At 40.9% G+C, this 25,446-nt stretch overlaps 1 protein-coding gene across 1 annotated transcript in view; it reads right to left on the bottom strand.

Moving 5' to 3' along the window:
• Positions 1 to 1,416: 1,416 nt before the first annotated feature.
• Positions 1,417 to 25,446, bottom strand: part of grm7 (glutamate metabotropic receptor 7) — a 120,516-nt gene continuing 96,486 nt past the window's right edge. The window contains exons 9-10 of the mRNA XM_088406835.1: positions 9,521 to 9,773; positions 1,417 to 2,822 (exon numbers count right to left, since the gene is read on the bottom strand). Of these exons, the coding sequence (XP_088262961.1) occupies positions 2,773 to 2,822; positions 9,521 to 9,773 (303 nt within the window). The 3' untranslated portion in view covers positions 1,417 to 2,772. The remainder of the gene's footprint in view (positions 2,823 to 9,520; positions 9,774 to 25,446) is intronic.

The raw sequence follows: 25,446 nt of genomic DNA, 5'->3' as shown, positions 1-25,446 counted from the left end.
GTTTCAAACTAAGATTAGGAGTTCATAGTAGAGTCTGAAACTAGACTCTGAAACTGCGGTTTCAGTGTAGTAAGTGGTAAGGTTTTAAACCAAGGTTATGGCTTCAATGTAAGCTTGGTATCGGGTATAAGAGTAATTTAAAACTCACACGTGGTTCAAAACAGGGTTTGAAGCTACGGATAGTGTTTCAAAGTGGGGTTTCAAATCACAGTTGTCCTATCCTTTGATCTTTACATCAAAAACATTTCACGCCAAAGGGAACGCATTGAAAGAAGACATTAGGGAGCTGAAATTTCACTCATATGGTGAAAACATGTCAAAGTTCAAAATGGCATGACCACTTAGTTAAGGTTTAAAGGTAGTGCCTTAAACTAGCCTTAGGTTTTAGAATACAAAAAAATGTGTTTAAACTAGAGTTAAACTTGAAAATGGGGTTAGGCGTTCAAGTTGTGTTTTAAACTAAGTCTGTGGTTTAAAGTAAGGTTTCAAATTAGGGTTAGTTTTCAACGTAGGGTTTTATACTGGAGTGAGGGTTTTAGGGTTTCAAATTGGGGTTAGGTTTCAACGTAGCGTTTTATAATGGGGTGAGGGTTATAGGGTTTCAAATTAGGGTTAGTTTTCAACGTAGGGTTTTATACTGGAGTGAGGGTTTTAGGGTTTCAAATTGGGGTTAGGTTTCAACATAGGGTTTTATACTGGGATGAGGGTTTTAGGGTTTCAAATTAGGGTTAGGTTTCTTTGAAGAGTTTTATACTGGGATGAGGCTTTTAGGGTTTCAAATTAGGGTTAGGTTTCTTTGAAGAGTTTTATACTGGGATGAGGGTTTTAGGGTTTCAAATTAGGGTTAGGTTTCAACGTAGGGCTTTATACTGGGATGAGGGTTTTAGGGTTTCAAATTAGGGTTAGGTTTCAATGTAGAGTTTTATACTGGGATGAGGGTTTTAGGGGTTCAAATTAGGGTTAGGTTTCAAAGTAGGGTTTTATACTGGGATGAGGGTTTTAGGGTTTCAAATTAGGGTCAGGTTTCATTGAGGGGTTTTAAACAGGGCTGAGGCTTTCAAGGTAGGGTCTCAAACCAGATTTAGGGTTTCGAAGCAGGGTTTTAATTTGGTCTGAAGTTTTAAAGTAGGGTTTGAAAGGGTTTCAAAGTGGTTTTAAACTGAGCTGAGGTTTTCAATGGGGTTTAAAACAAGAGAAATAGTGCCAAAATCGATTGTCACATGAAAGCGAGGGTTCACAAGTAGTCTTGAACTCCAAGTTGGTGTTTCAAAATACGGTTTTAAAGTAGGGTAGGGTCAAGAGGGGGTTTGATGCCGAGATATGCAAATTGCTGGTGATGCCATCAGGCATGAGTAAGAGTATCTCGGAAAGGTCCCGTCGCACACGCGCCGAAAGAAGCCAGCTTGGCTGCGTCGCTTGGATTGTAGAAAAGATAACAAACTCATTTATTACATGTTCATCAATTGACAGACATCACAACATACTTGCACGGTCGCTGTGAATGCTTGTCACACAGTTGCTAGGTACCACAAGAAAAGGCTACAAAAACAAACATGCGTTCACATACAGTACAAGAGGGGCAATGCAGCAACAGATTAAAGCCATATTCTGTCCATTCAATCATTTCCCAAAAGAGAAAACAAAGCGCAGGAGAGTGCCCAAGCTCATTATCTTTTGTTTCTTCTTTGTTTTTGTTTTTTTTTTTCGGTCTTTTTTGTTTGTTTATTTTGCTTACATCAAATAGAAACAGACATACATTGGCACATGCAAAGTCAACACTTTGTGGTGCGTCTCCATACCATCCAAATGCCATTGAACACAGACTGCTTATCTAGTTTAGTACTCCAAACATGAAAATACTCTCAAATATTTACAAAAGAAATATACGTACAATGCCCAGCACTCAAATATACGGAAGCGGATTGGGGCCAGTAAAGGAAAATCACGATTGGACCATTTTTATCTCAGAATTCTGACTATTCCAAAAAAGAAAGTACAGTATTCAAATTTTTTCTGACTAAAATGAGGATAATTACTCTGAGTTCTCACTTTAAATTTAAATTCTAGGAATAAAGCAGATTCCGATAAAGATTCCGACTCCTCAGAGTTCTCACAAAAGCGAGAACTCGAAGACGGGTGAGAAATCTGGCGGTAAAAGTCAGACTTCTCTTTTCCAGAATTCCTATTTCTGACTCAAGAAAAGAATTCTGTGACCAAAGTGAGAACCTTTTCCTTTACTAGTCCCAACCCATTTCCATCCAAATATATTCAATATGTGAGTTCTTTTTTACATTTCTTAGATTTGTGTAAAACAAAATACTATGTGGCAGAGCTCGCTGTTCAGGATCATTTCATGTACTTGGAGCAAATAGAGGCACAGAAGAAAACCACTCAGAAACAATACAGAAGAGAAATCAGATAAATGGCAACCCCAAGAGAATATGGCTTTAATGACATTGGAAAAAGAAGGAATCTCCGACGCGGATCCGTCGTCCTCCGCGGCCTCGTCCGCGGCGACCCCTTTTAATGTTCGTCTTGTCCTGCGCTCGGGTCCAAATGCTCGTCCGCGCCATGCGGCAGCGCTGGGCTGGATCAAGTCCGGATGGAGGTGAGATGCGATCTGCCATCCTACGCCGGCGCCGGCTCAGGTGCTGCGGGAGGCGCTCGCTCGCCCGTTTGCCGTCGTCCTTGGGAGCGTCTCCCCCTCCCTTTTTTTTTCTTCTTTTTTTTCAATTGCAAACGATGGACAGGCTGCGTTCACCCTCCAGCCAATCAGATCCTGAGGTTGTTGTAGTTCACGTACGTCTTCTTGGTGGCTTGACCTCAAAAGAAAGAACGGAAAAGAGTGCTGTCACATTGACGTTTTTCTTTCCCCTCAATATTATGATTATTATTTAAAATATGATTATTTTTTTTAACCCCAGCTCTTATGTGTCCCCCCCCCCCACAATCTCAAGCAATTAATCATCGGTATGACAGGAACAGCGGGTCCGGCACATCCTAGTTATGTCTGCCATCTAGTGGTGAATGATGACATGACAACATTGTATTTTACATTCATTAATCACGGAACGAAGGGAAAAACAAGTAGCTCTACATCTCTCCTCAGACGAGACCAATGCTAGCTAAGAGGCAGCTACATATAGATATTGAGATTTTCCAATTCTACACTTAATTTCCTTTAAAATTGTATATAGTACAAAAAAGTACCTGGCCTCAATTTAAGGTTGTGGTTTTTGCAAGGAAAGCCGATACTCGAATCAATCTATGTCTTGGGGCAGTTTTAACATCACACAATGACAATTCATGAAAATAACATGAAAATTCATGTTAATTTTATGCCATTTTAATAAAAATGCTATATTGGAAAATCCGGCTTTCCTTAAAGGGACAATGTGTGAGATTTAAGTGCTTTTCATTAGAAAGAAAGAAATTAAATGATTGTAAAATTCAAAAACTTCAACTGAATGTGTTGTTAACGACCAACAGTATGTTTTAAATATAATGGGAGGTCTAGTGATGAAATGACACTTCTCCAGAGGCGGCCATGTTTGATACAGCGACGGACAATGGTAAATGCAGCACCTCCTGCTGTCCGTAATGAAAAATGTTACGCACTATCCCTTTAAAAGGATGTCTGCTTTTGTTCGGTGTGGTATCAAAAGTAATATTGGTATCAGTGCTTGGAATCAGTATCTGCGACTATTCAAGAATCGATTACCCGTATTGGTATAGGGATCAAACATTTTTTTCCCCCCCAGGAGTACAAAGAAAAAAACCTATCCACTTGTCCACCATCCAAAACCAAAATCCAAAGGACAAGAAAATGTGCGCCTTCTGCTTGGGAATCAAACGGTGCGTTTTCTTTTCCTCCTCGCCAGCTGCGAGCAATCACAAGCGGCGTGTTGCGGGCCCAATGGCAACCCGGCTTTCTATTTCCACAATCAGAAGACAAACACTCCACGAGTGGGCACACAACAAACGCCAACACGCTCCGAGGGCGCATCGTCATGGAAACCGGCCTGGCGCCCGCCGCCCGTGCGTCCACCGGCGACGCCGAAGCGTTTCCGATGCTTCCATTCGCGGCCTCGGCATCTTGGCTCCACGGCGGCGACGGGGATCGGATTCCTCGCGCCGCGGTCCGTTTCGAAACGCACAATGGACAAGGTCCAAGTATTCTGCCTTAATGAGATCGATTCTGGTTGCGCTGCTTTAATGTTGCCACGGTAACCAACTCCCCTGGGCTACGCAATTAAAGTCGCGCCATTCCTTTACAGCGTTTTGTAGTCTGCGGCCGCAAGTACAATGAATAAAACATCACGTACTACACCGCTTTGCTCGTCACTAGAAGCAATGTTTAGGAACGGTCGGAGAAAAAGTGGAGAGCTACGTATGTTCATTTTCTGCTTTTAATATTTATAGTCTTATACATACGTGATGGAGAGTCGCTACGCTTTCTGTGGCTTACTCCTCCGCTTTTCAGTCATCGATGAGATCAACGTGACTGAAAAAGTGTCAATGTTTTGTTTGGCGCCGAGATGTGAATGGATTTCATAAGAACGCCTTTCTGCATTGAAGGTAATAGAAATGCAGATGAGTCATTCGGCGACCGTAACCAAGAAAAGTTGAAGAAAAGTCACATTATGATGAGGTACTGTAGAAAAAACAGATCCTCTTCTTTAAAACAGACCCTACTATGAAACCCGAACCCTAGTTACAACATCCATGTATAGTACAGCCTTGATTTTTTTCTAAATAAATAAAAATAAACAAAACAAGAAAATCAAAGGCGACCATGGGCATGATCCATGTACAGCATGGCATTTTTTTTTCTTTTTTTATCATTATGGTTGACAAAAACATGTATAGTGGGAAACTTTTTTTTTAGGAAGGTTGATGTAGGTGTGTTTTTTTTTTTTTTCCGGGGGTAAAAACGCACACAGTAAAAGATTAAAAGGTCCATTATAGTACCAGGTGATAATCATGAATTCGATATGATTATGAAAAATAAGGACTATGAAAAAAAAAATCAATATTAAGTTTGTTTTTTTTTTCCAAACAAATTTTGAAAAGTTAAGTGTGCTAATACCAATTCAAAACCACTACCAACTAGGGCTGCTACAATTATTTTGGTCAATATTGAAATAACTAATCATGTTTGGTCAAATTAGTCTATTTATTGCCCTTTTTTTATCAAGCAGTATAAACAAGACTTCAAGGCTTGGTACTTACAAATAAAAATAATATACTAAAATAAATAAATAAAAATGATGGCAAAAACACAACAGGGCAACACAGTTAACTTACTTGCTGAGTGCAGGCCAATGAAAAAAAAAAGTATGAAGAACCAAGCACATTATTTACTTTTATGCAAATTTCAATAAATTAGTGGGCAAAATGTCATTTTCCATCATTTCAAATCAAACGTATCCAATTTTCTTTCAGATTTTTCAAAACGTGTCTCAATCGACAGCTCAATCAAAAGCAGAAGCTTTTGTCATGCAAATATGTGGGAAACATTGCCCCCTTGTGGTAATGTGACAAAGTGCTTGATTTGACAAATAAGACAGACAGCTTTTTAAATGTTAATATTGCCGAGGATCAGCTTCATTCATCGTGGCAACCAAAATCGCGATGGTGATTAAAATTCGACTAATCGTGCAGCGTGGTGAGCTCGGTTACGCATACGTACACCGACCGCCGAGTTTGAATTTTGTAATTGTCGTTGATGCCGTAAAGCGGGAAAAAGAGGGGACGAAAAAAACTTGGTATCTCACTTCGTAACGTGAAAAAAAAACCTAAGGCAGGGACGCCGTAACACGGGGGTCCGCTGTACAGCAAACACATGCGTATTGGCTTTGTTCCTTGTACCTATCCTTAGGACCCACGGAAGCACAGCTTTTGCATTGCATTATGGGATGCGGCGGCCATTTCAGGCAACAAAGCAATTTTGGAGCAGACTGGAACAGATTAATGGCTTGTCCATTGGTTTTAATAGGGAAAGATGATTTCATGGCAGCTTTGCAGGTTAATTTGAAGTCGTTGAAGGTTGCCCATCACAAAAGGGAGCAATCTGGCTTTTCCCGTGAAGCTATCGGCGGGCGTCGATACCAGCGCGAATGCGGCCGAGCGCTCATCTTCATAATCCGATAAATCACTGCGACTCGTCTTGTGCCAGGCTGACAGGCTCTGAAAGCGAGGTATTTGGCGCTCTGATGCTTACAGCCATTGACGGACACTCTCCGGGGACGGCCCGGCCGCAGTTCAGGTTTCGGGGCGGTCATGCACATAAATTCGCCATTAATAAATGTCACTTCCACTGCTGCTGCTGCTGCTGCAAAAAAAAAAAAAAAAAAAGGGCACGAGGGAGGCCAGGGTGTGGATGAAGAGATGAGGCGAGAAGACATGGATGGAGGTGAAAGGCCCACACAGCAGATGACATGATGCACTTGTGGGACCGCATCCTAGAGACCAAATGACCCGCTGGGTCAACGGTTCGTAACCTTTTTTCAATGACATACCCCGAGAAATACTTTTTTTAGCCAAGCAACATGTAACCAGAGCAAGGCTTTTTGCCAGGAAAAAAAAAAGAACTTAAAAAAAAGCATGCTGATTCTTCGTGTCTGATGTATTAAACTTTGGAGTTACATTTGTAGTCGTATATCTAGGCATAAGTTTATTCAGAAACACCAAAATATAGGTTGTGGAACATCATCTGTATGAAATCTAACAAAATAAAAGCATACAACATTTTGCAAAAAAGAAAAAACGATGCTCTTCATTTGAAAAGCAAAATGTACTGTTCTTATTACGGTATCATAAAGCAGCGATTTAAAACAACAATGTAAAGGCATTCATCGTTTTGCAAAGGTTAAGTTCCTTCCAATTAAGTCTTAATTGAAAAGGATGAATTTATGTTTTTTTTCAGGACATCGAAAAGCAATGAAATAGATAAAAACATAGAATAAAGCCATATAACGTTTTGCACACAATAGGTTCCATGTTCTACATAATTTGCCCTAAATTTGAAAACGCTCCTTATTATCAAGGTATTAAAAAGCAAAAAATTAGATTGAACTTAAAATAATGGCGTACTACGTTTTGCAAAGGAGCCAATGCATCACAATATGTTGCTTGATGTTCCAATTAATTTGCTCTTAATTAGAAAAAGATCCTTTTCACCGCATTACAAAACATTAATTTAGATTAAAATTTAAATGAGAGGATCATGTTTTTCTAAGGAGTCACTAACACAATGTTGCTTCATGTTCCATTTCATTCGCTCTTAATTTGTAAAACAAATGTAGTGTTCATATCGCCACATTAAAAAGAATCAAATGTAATTTATATTTGATTAAAAATAGGCCTGCAACGAGTTTCATGTTCCAATTGATTTGCTCTCAATTTGAAAACGACTGTTCTTGTCACGGCATTAAATCACATACTCTGATACCGCTTCAATTCTCACGCACTATTTGAGAAGCGAAGCCCACGAGATATTTAATGTCGCGCTGTGACAGATGCTGTGGTTTGGACCTGCCCACCCCTTGTGGAGTATTTGCTGCCCCACCAGTTCCTACTCTATGTCTTGACTGGCCGCGTTCATGCGCACATTCGGACCAATGACAGATGAGTATGACAACTGCTGGCTGTTTGGAAACATTCCGGGGAATAGCTGTCATGCCATAGACATCACTGAGGGCTTTTGAGGGTTCTGGTGCCTCAGTGGGCGCCGTGTGATTAGAAGCGTTGTGGGAGAGGAGGCGTTTGGCCCATGTGATGTGTGATTTGCATGAGCCGTCAATCAACGGCGTTCACCCCCTCCCCCTGGAAGGCGAGATGCGTTTGGTGTGCCTCCAATGACGGATGCACGATAGACTGTTGTTTTGTTTTTTTTGTTTTTTTTCCGAGTTTGTTTCTATGTGTCAAGTTTCGGGACACCTGCAGTGAGATTTCCGAGGCCTGGGAGTGCTGAGGCCAGGCCGCAGACAAAACAATCGGGATGGGGCGAGACACAAAAATTTCACGAGACAAGACACCTCATATCAATTTCCCGGTTTTCAGAAATGTTTCTTTTTATCGAGAAGACAATGAAAACAAACAAACTGGCATGCAAATGTAAACCCAATCTAGCATTCAAACGTAAAGAAAAAAGGAGACACTGCCTTTGTCTCATCTGTGAATATTTTACCATCCTTTTCCTCAACTGCAAAACCAAAATATCAACACAGAGGTGATTTGAAAGAAATCAGTGCATCTTATATTTATCCTATGGAGATACTGCTATTGATTATTTTGGGGTATTTGAATAAAAATACAAGATAAATACTTTGGTTTTTGGTTGTTTTTGCTGGGCGAAAAACAAACATAACCACAAACAACACCTAACTACGAATGACTAATTTTCACAATTTTTTTGACAGTCAACAGTTGTTTATTTTATATGAACTGAGATTTTAGACAGCTCTTTCACCATAAATAAACATCAATGAAACCAAGTGACGACCACAGAACCTGATTTGTTCAAAAGTGACCAGTATGAACGGCTACTGTCTGGCTGTCAGCATCAAAGCAAGTAATTTGTAATCTAACTCTAAAAAGTAATCTGACTGCTCTGGGGGCACTGGAGTGCTGCTAGCTAGCGGCTAATTTATGCTAAGCTAAACGCTGGCAACAGGCGCTGTAAAACACACCGTCCGCAGAATCGACTCATTTTAAGCGCTCTGAATTAGCGATTGAAAATGATTCCACAACAACAGTGCGTTGACTCGTTACCCCTGGATTAACAGTCTGTGAGTCAAGTTCAAAATAAAAGCGTACCAAGGCTTTCTCATAGCGTCCTAATCTCATTCCGTCCCTCGTAATTATTTTTAGATTGACTTTATTTACAGGCCAGCAGTTAGCCTCTAATCTTGCATATTAGACATGGAATCATGACTTGTTTTGTGTCTAAGAAGGGTAACAGATTAATCATGAACAAATGAATTTATTAGCTGTGTCCAAATAGTGTACTTGGACCGCACAGTCAGAGCCCAAACTAACTAATCATTGCAATAATGTTGAGTCGGAGCGCGGCGGTCTGAGCAACGCCGCTCGGCTCTATGGACGGATTATCCACTTCAATTCTTCTTGGAATCTCTCCGTCCCTTCTTCTTCCACCAGCAGACTGAGGTTAAAGGTCTCGGAGATAACTGATACCCTGTTCTATAGGCATTGGGCATACTTTTTAGCCCTGCGCGCAAGCAATTAAATTGGCCAAATGGGATTTCCGAGCGCAAGAAAGGAAGTCTAAGAAAGACGGATCACGCTACCCTCTCGGGAAAACCGTTTAAAAAACTTCAATAGCGCAGATATAAATGTAGATGCAGTGACATTTCCTACAAGTTCAACAATATACAGTACGCTTTGTCAAGGAGAGGAAGATATAGCTGTCAGCTTTATCGCAGCGTTTAGCTCATGTAAGGAGCCACGCTTCCGCCGCGGCTTTGTGCCTGGCTGACATGATGTAAAGGTTACTCACTCATGGGGTCAGCGGCAGGGTTCTCACAAAGCTCCGTCTTGGCTTCTCCGTTGGGCCGCTCGCTGGGCTTTTGCGACAGGCGTGACGACATGGTCGCGGCCGTCACCACCGCCTTGAAGCTACGTTTCCTCTTCTGGACATTGAGCTCAGGGTGGAAGATAATGATGTACACCTTGGGCATGTAGAGCATGCCCAGTGCTACGGAGGCACTGAGGTTCATGGAGATGGTCAGGGTCGTCGTCTGGATGTACAGCTGAGAAGAAGCGCACATGAGAAGAGATGAATTCAGCTTGCCGTTCGGACTTTGGGTTTGGACGTCGTGCAAACGTGGTTCGGTTATGGCTACGCTCAAGATCAATCCCGAGGCAAAAAATACCAACAACTATTGAATGGTCGTAAAGACGTCGTCAAACTTGAGGGATTTTCAAGTACAAAGATGTGCAAAAAAAAAAAGCATCAACAGCTTTAGAACTGAGACCAAAATGTATGCGGAACATAAGCAACATAATGAGTGAAGTTAATGGCAACACATGAATCATGCGTAGTGCCCTTTAGCGTTAAATCACATTTCTTCCACTGCATTAGTTTTGTTGCCAGGAAATGATGACTTCAAATAAAAACTAGAGACATGTCAAAACACGTCATCTTTAACAAAGTGTAAAATGTATGCTGTACAGACAATTCAACGGAAACAGCAGCCGATTTTAACATTAATAACCCACATTAATCATGACTATAAACCTTGTATAATATGTGATGCATTTTCACAGAATCAAGCTTACAGCTCCAAAAATAAAAATTGAGACATTGATATCTTCTATTTCTACACTTAATTCTCTTCAGAATTATATATAATACATGACAGTATCTCAAAATTGGACATCAATATGAATGTTGCCAAGTTGAAATCCTTAATTTTGAGAAAAAACACTTTTAAACCTTATTCGCAAATATATATTTATATATAAATATATATATATATATATATATATATATATATATATATATATATATATATATGCAAATAACAGCACATTTGAGGAAGTCTGTTTTGTTAAAAAGTGATCAGGAAGAACAACGACCGTGAAACTATCAAAAGGCCTTTGAAAAGTAATTTGATAGCTCTTACCAGTCTATGTGGAGCAGTTCAGTGCTGCTAACTGCTAACGCTGCTAGCATCCGGTGTTGCTAGCCGCTAATATTGATCCCCTCTAATTGTTGAAAACATGGACCGTATAAAACAATGTGAGGGGAAATACACCAAGTATTATAAGCATCCTTCATTTGCATAATTAGCTTTTTGATTTAAGGACACAGTGTTGTTGACATCACTAATGGGTCAATACAGCGGTCACCCTGCTCCAAAATGAAAGTGTTCCTAGGCATTGATGTCTAATGGTTATTTGGGAAGGTCGTGTAGGTCATAGGTGGTGTGTTAGGGTCATGCATAGCAAGTACACTTGTAGTTCCTGTTAGCTTAACTTATTCATTCAATAAACAGGTTCCCTGAACTGCGCTGCATCATATTGTCATTGCAGCTTAACCCTTGTGCAGTAGGTCATTTTCTTCCACATCATTCTCACAATACTGTAGCCAAGGGACGGGACACTCCTGGTAGCGTGATAACTAAGTGCTGTGCCATGTTGAAATTTGACATGTTGTCACCGTCTGGGTGAAATTTCAGCTCCCAAGGGTCTTCTTTCAATGCCACCCTTTGATGTGAAATGCCTTTGACGTAAAAATCAAATGAATGGATAAAATACCGCACGAGGTTTGAGATAAACACAATATAATGCAAAAATTGGCATAATATGATTGCAGTTCAATTAAAATGCAGATTTATCTTTGATAAGTTAGACTTTTACATTGGCCTTGATTGTCAGGGGTCCCTGATGGTGTGTTTGTCAAACACGAAGTTATATATTGATAAATAGCCGAGAACATCAAACGTCATCAAAGAGCCATTAATCACCGCGCCACATCATCTAGTCCGAGCTGCCGGAGCAAATCTGAGACAAAGGCGCTTCAAGGACATACGTCACATGACGTCAACGGCTGGAGAGTCACGTGACATCGTCGGATTGCGCTTGCTCGCACGACCTCCTCGCCAGCAGCGCGCCCAGTCCAGCCCTGGACGAGATTGATTTAGCCGCGCTCAGTCCATCCGCCTCAAGTGTCAGGCTCTTCATTGGGTTTGGCCTCTTCAGCGGGCACCGGTTCCACTCGAAGCTTCTGCGCGACGCCGATCGGCTGCATGTGAATGACTGGCAAGGCTGTAAATTTTTGACGGCGCCTTCATTTGTCTTCCAGCGGCGCCGCACGCAGTCGCCTGTGACAGGCTTTCAGTGTGCTAAGATCATTCAGAAGACGACCATTGATGTGAGGAACCCACTTCCATTCCTGTGCGACGTGCCGCCTCGCTTACATAATAGCCTTCGCGTTTCTCTTCTCGCAATTGCGATCTTACGCAACCCGCATTACGCCATTGTGGAACTGGCTATTGTTTATGTTCTTACAGGATGGATGGAGCCTTTTCTTTCATTGGGAGGGTTTTCGAGAGGATGGCTCATTGTCGTTTCAGGAGCGTATCACTCACTAATCCAGTGTTTACTAACCTTTACTCAGCCGAGGCATCCGTTTTGCAGAAAACGATTCGCCCGGCACAAAACCGAACAGCATTACTGAAAAGATGATCTCATTTGCATTTTACTCGCAAACGGAATCACTCGGTGCGACAGGCCTGTTCGATTGAATGCAAAGCTGAAATGCATGCACGCAGTCGTTCAAGTTGTTAGGAATGGCAACAAGAGCACCTTTTAGGGTTACTTTATAAAAGTAAATAATTAGCAGGTACAGAAGAACTTTTTGACAACAAAATCATTTTTGCAGCCGAAAATTTACCATAGCAAGGGACTTTCCACTATAGCAAATCTATGTCTCGGACGTAAAAGTAAAAAAGGTGCTGTGCAATCTACAATCTGACTGAAGTTAAAAACAAAACCATCAACTAGCCCACATTGAAAGAAAGAAAGAAAGAAAGAAAGAAAGAAAGAAAGAAAGAAAGAAAGAAAGAAAGAAAGAAAGAACGAAAGAAAGAATGCACGTCAAAATGACGATACTTCGGCAAACAGATTTTCCGCAACGCGTACCCTCTGGAATTTTTTTTTTATGAGCGGGAAACATGGCGTACAAACTATACTACACATTTATGAGTCATTTGAAAAGAACTAGTGTGACCTATATACCGTAAACAACCCCTGGCGAGCACCACCTTGGGGAGAGATGAGGAGTGTGTTTAAAAAAACGCTTAGAAGAATTTAGATCATTTTAATCTACTAGGATTCTCTACCCTTTTATAGAGTAGTATTGTTTATATGCCGTAGACTCCATTTACCTATAGCGCCACCTATAGTATGGGAGAATATCATCCGTCTGTCTGGTTGAAAGCCGCACCGAGTATGAAGTGATACAAAACGTGTGCCTGCGCGTCAAGCATAAACTAAGCTAGACTTTTGCTGCAGGCTTGTTTTTTCTGCAGTGAATTTCAGGCCAAGGCAAATGCGGAGAAAAACATTTAGTATTATGCAACAAGGGGATTTTTTTATTTTATTGGGAAGTAAGAAAGAGGGAATGGCTTCAATGGAGGGAGATTTTTTCACACTGGGGGGTATTTCTACACATGCAGGTTTTGTTATAGAGGTTTTACTGTTGTAGCTTTGACGTCACTTTGTTTGATCAAATAAGTGAGGATGTATTCGTCTAAAATCTCACTAGTGTTTTGAACAGCGATGGATAGAAATTGTTATGCGTAACGGTGGCGTTCTATCATTGGCTTTTGGAAATGAATAGCCAGGTATATAAACTTAAATTAACAAGAAGTTTAATCCACACTTCATAAAAGTATCTTTCTTAAACAAATTAAACATTTCACCAAGACAAAACATTTACCACATTTTCCGGATGAAAACTCCCTACATTTTTTTTCACCCTGCACACAAAAGACAACCAGAGGACAGCATGTCCGTGATTAGGAATTACCTAAAGCAGTTAGTTTGAACGGTGTTATTATCAGCACTGCTTCATTTCGCCTTCTGCCATCTGATAGAAAAGCAATTAGCTACGCTGCTTTTCACTGTACAGACATGCATTGATATGAATAATCGAGTTTTTTTTTTCCAATATACAAGGTGTCATATGGCCATTTTTTTTTTTATTTGGCATGCAGGCGAATATGAGCAGTGTACGCATGGCAGTGAGCTCACTCAAATCATAACAACAAGCAGCAGTTCTGCACTTAATGAGCAGTTCTTCAAGAAAAAAGCCTCAAGAGGTTTATACATATATATATATATATATATATATATATATATATATATATATATATATATATATATATATATATATATATATATATATATATATATATATATATATATATATATATATATATACACACACACACACACACACACACACACACACACACACAGTATATGGCACAACAATGCATATATCTTGTTCTTTTCTTAAAATGGAAACCATTCTAAAATCTAAAAATCTTTTTAATTTAATCATGACGTGCAAACTGTTCAATTCTTCCCATACTATTTAATTTTGCGTGATATTTTTATTATTTGAAGTGATATTTTTCCTTATTGAAAACAGAGTATGAATGCTTTATTTAAGAGGGGGCCGGAATTGCATTTCCACTTATTTTATAGGATGGTGATTTGCGAGATTGCGCGTCACTGGCAGCGACAGATTCACAAAAATATATTCGTAAAAAATAACAAATCCTTTTCTGACAAATCAAGTGAGATTGAATCACTTTCCACTGCGCTCCTCCCTTCACGATACCCTCGTCGGCAATGACGGCGCTAATTGACTTCATCCAAAATCATGGCACGTCACTTTTCCCGCCGTTCAGTCTGCAGCTGCTAGGCGCACGACAAGACTGCAATAAACACATTAGCTAGCGCGCCGAATCTGCAGGGCGGCAGCGAGACGGAACCACGAGGGGAGGAAATGAAGCAACGGCATTATTTGCATAGACGTTTGGTAAACAGCATGACAAATGATACTTTCTTGAACAGGATGCCGTCCATTTACATAGCCACTGCGCTTTTTGTCTTCTGATCTACACGATAATTCAGACGTGAGATTACCATGCCGCCAATATTGACACACACACACGCTCCATCCCTTCCTGCTTCTCCGTGGGGGGACGGCACGGAGCCTGCACACCACGCATTAGTAACCACATGAGTATCTCCATGATCTCCGAGCATGCTGTTCTACAGAGCTGCACCGATGTGTCATTTTTATGTGCGTTTCTTATGAGATATGAGATCAACCAATAAAATCGGTGTGCGCCCATGGCGTAGGATATAATCACCAGATTCCCCACCTTGTGTTTCTATGTTTAGTTGTAGCCGGTCTCCATAGCAACACGAGCCAGCTTGGCGCGCAGCACAAGAAGCTTTTTTTTTTTTAATGAGATTTTGATACTTTCAACGCCGCAACAATGACCCTTTTACAGCTGATTTATTGAGCGTGCAGCACTTGGTTGGCAAGCGTTAGGCGCAGGCTCGCATTCATCACACCCTAGAAAAACACCAAAGGAGAAAGCGCAGCAATGCGGGATGTGTTTCGCTCACATTCAGCAGACACACAAATAAAAAAACAAAAAAACAAACCATCTCTAACCACCAGCTTCCTGGCTTCATTTGAGTTTGACCCAATTTTATCGCCCTCTCGCCCTCCCCCTAAATGTCACAAAACATCCATAATTGATTCCTGTTGCTTTAACATAAATAAATACATGAAGTCAATTTGAACAGCTGCTGGGAAACTCTATTTATAGTACACGTAATGATTTATTAACGCCCTCATCAGGAATCGAGCGGCCGCTTTTCTACGTTACAGCTCATTGACAAGCCCCAACGCAACAGCCAGCCACAACAAATGACACGTCTCTGCTTTAGACAAAAAGCTGTTGAGCGTAATTCTCATAATTATAGCCACCAGGGGTACACTTAGTGCGACGGCAATTTAGTAGGCTGTCGCGGAGTAGCGTGAATGCACCACTGGCGCCACCATAGGGTGCTACCTGGGTACGGTCCAATAGGAGTGGACCATGCAAATTTTACAGGGGTGCGAGAAAAGGTCGCGGCCGCGGGGACCCGACAAGAAGTGATGTCCAAGCCAGCGTCGGTTCATTTTTCACGCATGAAATACAAAATAAAACTGAAGATTACGATGCTAACATTTGTTTTGCCTTTTTCTTCAACGAGTTAAGTCATCCCCCAAAAAAAAAAAATCCAAAGATTTCGACCTTGAGTTTCCAGCAAGTTGCTTCTTTATGTACAACGAAAAAAAAAAAGAAAAAAAAGAAAAGACACCTAGTGGTCCCATTCCATTTGCCTCAATGGCTTGTATAGATTTTAAATCCAAAAATCGTCTCCTGTAGAGAAACATATTCTTCATTTGTGTCTTTATGATTACAATGCTGCTTTATTTTGTAACTGTAAGGTCAGGTTCTATTATGAAAAGCAAAGTGGGTATTGTTGCTTTGGGCATTTTATGTTTAGAGAAACCTACCCCATTGAAGCTTTGTGCCCTTAGCCAAGCACAGCCTCTCTTTTTAAAAAATTCTGAGTAACATGTAGAGTCGTCAGAGTATCAGAGAGATACTCAAAATATGTTTACTCACAATTAGCTTTTAAGATCACCAGTCATTAGCATTCAGCTAGCAATTAGATTTAAGATAGTGATTAGTCTGTGTGTGGGTTGCTGGCTTTTCCCCTTGGAATGAACTTCCATTAAATGTCAGAAAAGCCCTTTCTCTGCCTAACTTTGTACAGCACAAGTACCACATGAACAGCACTTTGTACGCAGCAAGGCCTTTTTTAAAAATGCTATATAGATAAAGTTATGTGTGAAAGTTATAGCAGTTCGTTTAAGCGAGCAGCTGGAAGTAATATTGGGAACTTATTAGGAGGCTGAACCCTTGCTATTACCTGACTAACGCAGTCCTAGCAATGGGAACATTTGTCTGGCTAACACATTCCTGTTGGCTGATTAATGATACGGAACAAACGAAAGAGAGTTTGGACAATCTAGCTTTGATGGATTTGAAATAAGACTAAAAGAGCATTTGTTTTGTAGTGTACAATAAATGTATGTCGGCATCCCTACGCCCTAGATGCATAATTTTTGACAGGGATGCATACTTTCAAATAAACATGAAAAACATAAAAAAATAAAAGAAACAAGTAACAATTGATTCTTTTGGAGCTTTTGGACCATGTTCCAATGTTGATTTCTCACCCGAAACTAACTAATAAACATTGTTATGAATACTGGGTTCCCACGGGGGCTCATTTGATAGGGGGAACGTGTGTTATCAAGAGTGGTATATTGACGCCAGTTTGCATTTTAATGTCAGTAAAACGCCTGTTTTTGGCCCCGTTCTTCACGCTGTTGGAATAGTCTCCATCACCCTTATGTGGATGAGCAGTCGAGAGGATGAAGGGATGCATCTATCCTGCCGGCATTAAACACCTCACGAAGGAGGCGAGGCAGGCACACGATAAAAGGTGCAGCCGCTGCAAACAAGACGTTACTCCCTGTTTAGAAAAATTGGAAACATAAAACCCATATTTACAATAAAAGTCCTCTACAACCAAACCTGCATGAGCAAAAATAGCCCCCAGTGTGGGAAAAAAAAAGCAATTGAAGTCTTTCCCTCTTTCTTACTTCTGCATATAAAGAAAAACCCTGTTGCATAATACAAAATGTTTTTTTCTGCATTTGCGTTGCACTGAAATTCACAACGGTGACAACAAGCCTGCAGGAAAAGTCTAGCTTGGTTTATAATTGACGGCACACGTTTTGCGGCACTGTATACTCGGAGCGGCTTTCCCCCGCAGTCAGACGATAATCTCCCATGCTTTAGGTGGCGGTAAATGGACTCTACAACAACACTACTCGATAACAGAGGTAGTTATTCTAGTCGATTCAAACGATCGAAGCAGACTCCTCACTTCTCCCCAACGTGGTGCTCTCCAGGAGTTGTTCACCATATTTATATCGCGGTAGTCCTTTCCAGACAAATCATAACGTTGTTTGTACCGGCAAACTTCTATAAGCAATAGTTCGTTCGCCATGTTGTCCGCTCGTAAAGAAACTCCGCAAGATAGGTGTTGCGAAAAATCTGGCCCGCGTGGACTTTTTGCGGAGGGGCGTGGTCGCCGAAATAATGTGATTTTGATGCGTGGAGGTTGCGGACGATTCAAGCTTAAACCAAGCTTAATTTGAAGAGGGGCTAAAAGTCATCGAGATGAAAGATGGATGAAGCAGAGTGAAAGACATTATGCAAGAAATTGATGCAAATGCGAAAATGAATGCTTACTTTTTTCTTTTTTTTCAGTCGGATGGTTTTGTTTTGAACTTCAGTCAGATTGTAGATTGCAAAACATTTTTTTATGTTTATGTCTGAGACATATATTGGCTATAGTGAAAAGTCCCCTGTTTTGGAAAATTTCTGGCTGCAAACGTGTTTTGCTGTACGGGAGTTTTACTGTAATAAGAAATGAAATCGCCAATGTGCCAAATGTAATATTTATGCACATAATAGACTGTGGAAAGTCTGAAATATCATCTTACAGCCCCTTTATGTCTTTCCAATAGTTTTGGCCGCAACTGTTGGCTACAACTATGAAACATTTCTGGGGACTTAATTGAGTGAGTGACAATCGGAATGGCCACCAAACGCCTTTGATAAAGGATCCAGGGGATTTGGGTTTCCTCCTACCACGCTACCTGCGTGGCTTTTGTTGTCGGGGCTGGCCTACTTTCCAGTCTGGCTCGCACCACAAATAACTCAAATAATGTGTGAAGAATAAAACACTCGGGATATCGAGGATGCGTCTTTTCATAATTTGCTTAAGGTACAGTGTTAATTTGCTGTAATCGGCATTTTAGAGGAGGCAATTACTTGATGGCTCTGAGGAAGGTTTCCTTCACTTCATATCTGGGAACTGAGGGTGGCTAGAGGTTGCATCCTGATCTGTTAAGTAAGGTCCTGGAAGGAAAACAGGAGGTGTGAAGCTTTGACTACTTCGGGGTCGCTCTTTGAACATGTTCAAGGGCGAAAAAGGAAAAAAAAAAAATTCCAGGATTGAAGAGTTCAGGTTTATGTGAATACAAATGTATAATACAAACAAGATGTTTTCCTCTTTCAAGGTTAAGGGCGTATAAACTGACGTTGCCGAATGATGCGAGAAAACAGAAAGCGCGGTTGCTAATCATGTCAAGCGCGTTGCGTCACATGACGACATTGAGCTCCAAAGGAGATTTTGGAGACAAAACACCGAGAAGAGAAACGCAAGTGACCCAACTGACAAGTACGTACAGTAAGTACAATTTTAGGCGATATTGAATTAGATAACGTTAGCTACAACATAAATGTGTATTGATTGATCTTTAGTCTCTTTGTAAGTGAAATGATACCAAGCTTCAGTCTTTGTCTTTTATGCACTTAGTTTGGAAAGAAAATGTCAAAAAAACATTACAGGGGATTTTTATTTATTTTTTTAATTACGTGAAGCACGTTGATTTATTTTTGGTAAGCAATGCTCAATGCTCAATGATCATGAATAAAATAGCATTTGTTTATTCCCAATGGATTTTGATAGATGTCAATTTGATGTTGATTTTCACTATTCACGGGCCAGACTGACATCTATTCCCCCCAAACATGGGTCAACAGTAAAAATAATGTTTTTAAAAAACCTTCCTTTTCAGTCCACAGAATGCATCGTGATGAGTGTCATACATTTATACTTCATGTATATATTTTTTATATGATTTTTTAAAACAAATTACGAAATTTTAAGGCTGAAAATTGCTAAATAAATTTAGTATCCCTTTAACCTTGCTGAAATGCCTTTAAGGATACAAGGTTATAATATGGAATTATGTGTAGTAACTATTGAGGCAAGTGTTAGTTGTATTCAATAATGTGAATGATTAGGGCACAGAAACGTAAAAAAAAAAAAAGTGGGAAATTGGCCATTTGATTGATTTTTACAATCAGCCTGCCGATGAATCGTTCGGGCCCTACTAAAAATCGCCAACGTTCTGCTCAGTGGTATCAACGTGAGAATTTTGCGTTAGCAGCATGGTGATGGAACGAATGAAACCCATCTCCCAAAGCGCAACTTCAATGTATTCAGAATTTTCTGCCATGGCAAGAAGCGGTACCCCCAAAAAGTTTTCCCGAGAGTTCATTTCAGTTCAGATGTCGGCGATAATATAGGACCGGCGAGTCCATGTCTTGATGTTTTCGTCTCAAGGCTGAGTGGCGAAGACAGACGGCGAGAGCTGTAACTTTTGTGGCGTGCGCACATCACATGTCCTGTCAAACACCTTGCTTATTATTTCCCGGCGCCATTCTGCCTTCATTTGTATTGAATTGCTAATTACATATGACAGCACTGTCAGTGACTTGAGGGTGCAAACTAGCTTTTAAGCCAGATGAGTGTCTCGTCAGTGATTAGAGTGCTGCGTGTTGCCATGCTTGCATGGCAGTGTTTGACGGTACAGAAGGATGCTTCCTGATTATCCGCTCAAATTTCACTTTGCTCGCATTAAAGCCGAGTTGAGATTTTCACATCTGGCTTTGAAGGCTGCAGGCTATTCGCGCACAACAATGGGCCGCATTCTTTTAAGAGGAAAATGGCCTGTTCTAATTAATATTTTACTCCAGAAACATTTGGAAGCCACATGACAGCCAAATGGGAAAAAAAAAATACACTGCCTGATGGCAGAGTGATGCTCAATCGGAACATTGAACTTTCAAAAAAGAGGAAAGGACAAAAAATAATGCTACCGAAAATTGCCATTAGCCAAATAGAGAACAATCTAATGGCCATTAATAGATCACGTTATGAATTTAGGAAGCATTTATTTATTTTGCTGACCCAGGAAACACTGAAGCTTTTTTTTAATGAAAGGAAAGATAAGAGAAATTTCAACACTTATTTTATTTTGAAACCATAGATACAGGGGGGTCAAACTCGTTTAAGCTTGCGTGGCGCATGCATGGAGGAACATTTATTCCCAAGTGGGCCGGACCAATGAAATTGTGGTATATATTTATAAAATACACAATAACTTAAAAAAAATCAGCTATTTTTTTATACTTTACATTACAAGATCAGCTCACGGAGCTGGCCCTTGGGCCATATCTAGTTTAAGGGCTAGGAAATGCAAATGTCAATGGGCTGTCTCCAAAATGAAAAAAACAAAAAAAAACAACAAAACGTTGCGTGAGTACGTGCTCTTGGTATTTGCTACAGAACCTGGGATTTACCATTTCAGTTGACCCCAAAAATTCAGATTTTGGTATTTTCGTCAGAATCTTATTTTAATCATAAATAGCATTTTTGAGTGGCACATAAAATAATGTGGCGGGCCAGATTGGGCCCCCGGGCCTTGAGTTTGACACCTGGGCTATAGAACTCGAGAATGTACTACAATGCCTAACTGCCTTTAACGGACAGCCCCTCCCCCTCCAGTACTCCGTCAAATTGAGGTTCCACCACATATTTTAACTTGAGGATATTCATTACTTCTAAAGTTCATAACCCAGCATGTGCTTAAAAAGCAACATTCTTTTCTAATCATATTCTATATCCTCATCTAAAAGCCAAATGAAAAAGTGCCACATCCTCTCGAGTATAGTCATCTTGGGGGATGTTAATCTAATTCCTAAATAAAAGGCAGACACTTTTATTCCATTTTGCACGGAAGGTTTTACAGAGTGCACGAAAATGACTGAACAATTATTAGCTGGAACTGGAACGTGACCACAATTGCGTCCCACCGAGGGGAAAAAAGATAAAAGTGTTTTTTTTCCTTCTTCTTTTTTTCCCCCGACTGCAGGAGTAGTACTGGCAATTCTTAATGATTCTCAGCCGCTGTGACCGTTTCGGTGTCACGTGGGGTGCAAGAACATGCGCCTAAGAGGTTTTAAGACATGTTTCCAAGAATGTCGTTTCATGACACGAGTCTCTCGCTCTCCCTTTTCTTTCGTGACCGACTCTGGTGGGAGTTTCACTCGGAGGACTGTGCGCCCGGGGGCGGGAACGTATCATCGCACTGCAGAGGAATGCGGCTGTGTTCTGTGGTCAAAGATGAAGAGAATTGTCGCACTGAAGACACGCCATCTTACATCCATCCGCACGAGACGTAACCCATTCAGCTGTGTGCCATGTGAATAATTTTGTGCCCGCCCCTCATTTTTCCAGAAGAGTCTCCAACATTTGAGTTCACCCAAGTTTCTGACATTCAGGCCTGGAGTTTTATTTCTGCCAAAAGTGATGAGTCAGTTGATTTGAGATACCGGTGATTCTCAGCATCATTACCTGAATGTGCTGAGTAGCAGGTGCACAACCGGGTTTGGGGGGGAGTGACGCGCTCTGATCATTTGTTGCTGTATTCACATGACTTCCCTCGACATGAGTTTTAAATGAGCCAAACAGGCGTAGAGAGAAAAAAAAGGGGGGGAGGTGGGGCAAAAGGGGGCGCAGGTGTGGAAAATAGGGACATCTGACCGTAGCAGAAACAGCAGTGTGAATAGTATCGACGTACACAGCGCGGAGACATCATCCAGCAGTGGTACAAGGCATTCGACATACAAGTTTTTCAAGATAAGAGCCATTGTTCCACAGATTTTGTGATCCGACTTGCGAGCGCAGATTTCAGTTTAGCAAATAATAAGTAGTAAAGAATCAATTTATTTAAAAAAGGCTCCAAGCTCTATGATGCCATTCTCACCGGAATTATAGGTGTCAAACCTAACATTAAATTAGACCTTATGTATTTAAAACAAGCTTAGCTTAGTATGCTATCGTAATGATAATTAGCATTTACATTGAAACAGATTGAACACAAATGGTGCAGCAACAATACGTAGACAGATAATAGTTTTCACACTTACTCTTCCACTTTTTTACTCTGTATTAGTGGTGTACTGATGAGGCGAGAGAGAAGTTGAGTTTCGCTGTCTCAATATGACGATTGCATAGGACTCGAGTCTGATTCCGAATTAACACCTCAATGAAGAGCATCCCTGTCTGTGTGCATTGCACTACCACAGGAGGGCCCTGACAGGCCAAGCAGAAGATGTTGATTTTAATTGATGATGTTCAATTCTTTTGAATTCTATACAATGAATACTGTTTGTTTTTGTGAAGTACAGATTATGAAGTGCTAATTTCATTATTAAAAATAGCGATGCTTGAGTCCACTTTTCACATTTGACACCGATACTGCAGTGGAAAGCACCATCCGATATTGTTCCTATATGGTAGGGATATTCAGTACCACTTTTTTCCAGACCGATGTAAGTATGAGTACAATCCTGATTAGTCTCTGATAACAAGAAACGATATAACTAATATAAAGAAAAACTATCTGTTTTAATATGACATTTTCATAATGCGATTGATGGCAATTTTATAATCTTCTAATTTGTCTTTCTAATTCACAAAGTAAAAGAGAGCATTGGCAGCCATCTTGAGTAGCGGACCCTTGAAATAGACCAGGTATATGCCCCATTTTGATACTTGTTATCCCTAGTACAGTGGACCCCCGGGTTACGGCGTCCCTAGCTTATGTTTTTTTTCACGTTACGAAGCGGAATATGAAGTTTTTTCGTCCCCTTGTTACGGTGTTTTTCAACAATTACAAAATTCAAAATTGGCGGTTGTGATATGACTGCGAGTCACACCACGCTCGTACGTCACTATTTGCGTCACTGCATACTAAGACGCTGGTCTGCTATTAGTCGGCGTCACGGTGTCACTAAAACGCCAACGAGCTAAAGACTTGATCTCGTGTGAGCACGTGCTTTCGAGATCGTATTTGTGCATTTTAGTGCTTTATTCAAACTTCAATTCGTTAACCATGAGGCCAATGATTGTTAGTAATGTTGAAGGGAGAAGTAAGAAGACGATTACTAAGGAAACGAAACTGGAGATAATCAAGAAATACATTACCCTCGCTCAGGAATATTGCATATTGCAGGAGTATCTAGCTCAAGTTACGTCACTCCAAAACGTAAATAAAATGTCATTTTTCCTCCATATATATTTGATTTACGATGTTATTTAATTATATTTATGTACATGATATATAAGTAGCACTTACTATACTATTTTGTTACAAATGTTTAATACGTATATCAAATTTTGATGTTTTTACCCAGGGTTTTTCAAGCATTAGCTAATTAGCATAGGTTTCTATTGCCCGCCATCCGACGATTTCGCCTTACGGTCCCAACTCCGGAACGGATTAATGTCGGATGGCGGGGTACATTGCATTTTTGTCACTCTAAAAGTTCTTAATAATGTGTGGCTCAACATCTCAACGCACCACTTTCACAATAGAACCAATAGCGATAGCAATTTTTTGCGAAACAGGTGTGTGCCTTTGGACAAACGAAACATATATGTATCTCAAGGTATCTATTTCAACATCTTTGTCGCCACGATTTGTTGTCAAATCATACCCGAGGGAGATGACAAAACACCGCGATATTTCTTGACCCCATGTCAGCACATATATGTTTATTTTTCTCTGGATTCTCTCGTTTTTATTCATTCAAAAGTAGACCTACAGTTTTTATAGGGCAGCTGCTTGCTCATGCTGAAAACGTGGGCCCGAGTTGAAATATGAATAAGCTCGCGCATCTCCTTTAACTACATTGGCGCTGCTGCTTCTGCTGCAGTGGCCGCTTCCAGGACATGCAAAGGCACTTCTCACTATCTGCGGCAAGGGAGCAAGCCGACGTGCAGCCACAGAGGCCATTAAAGCGGGACTCTGCGGTGTGAACTGACAGGCAAAGGAGGAGTTAACCGCATAAGAGGAAAGGAAAACACATTAGTGCCTCGCTACTCTCTGTGAGTAACATAATGAACTCCTAATCGCTGCTGAGGGTGTAATTCGTCTATGAAATCAGCGCCAAATTGAGATGAGGAAAATCACTTTCTGATCCATCTCAAGCAGTTGCTTAGCAGGACGGATATCGAGTGCGGCCCTTCTCCGAAGGTTCGCCATAAGTAACGCTTTCCTGTCAGCATCGATATTCTGTCAAGGGAAAACTTCCCCGGCGCTCTGTTTTGCGCACAAATGTCGGCGGGCGTCACGTGAGCGCGCCTGATGAATGCATCCGTATTCCCGCGGCCGGCCGCCAGATAAGCAGTCTCTCGCGCAGAAGGTCAGAATGTCATATTCTCAATCAACTCCGGGAGCAGCCAATGTCAAACGCTTTCTTTGGGTAGAGCCAAGCTGTCAAGAGATGGAATGTGGCGAATCAAGCTTGATTCCTGCCGCGCTCCTCCTTCATCCTCCTCCTCTTCTTCCCGCACCTTGCCTTGCCTTCCCAGAATGCGGCATAACGGTGTAAACGCAGCCCTCGGCGTGAGAGCCCTGATAATGGCATATGGGGCAGCCCGCACCCCCGTTCGCATCGTTCCTCAGGCCATTCGGGGATTCTGGTGGCCTCCTCCGCCTTTTTAGCTCTGCTTGTTTCAGTGTTTGGACAAGTGTGGGTTCTTGTTAGGGCTATCAAATATTTGGGTGTTTGGATAGCCTCCTATCAAATAATTGGCTATTTGGATAAGAATGAGAAAAAAAAAAAAAACATTAGGGCTATAGCTATTGAGGACTTTTGATATTCGGATATCCTACAGAAAGTTCTAATCAAATATCAAGTATTTGCATCAAAATGAAAACTATATTTTCTTGAGGGAGGCACGGTGGAGGTCTGCCTCACAGTCAAGGCCGTGGATTCTCTTTCACCTTCAGCCTTCCTGTGTGGAGTTTGCATGTTCTCCCCTTGCCTGTGTGGATTTTCT

Source organism: Hippichthys cyanospilos, chromosome 2 (assembly GCF_059441005.1).
Source record: "Hippichthys cyanospilos isolate Australia breed blue-spotted pipefish chromosome 2, RoL_Hcya_1.0, whole genome shotgun sequence".
NCBI lineage: Eukaryota > Metazoa > Chordata > Actinopteri > Syngnathiformes > Syngnathidae > Hippichthys > Hippichthys cyanospilos.
This window is presented reverse-complemented; position numbering and strand designations above follow the sequence as displayed.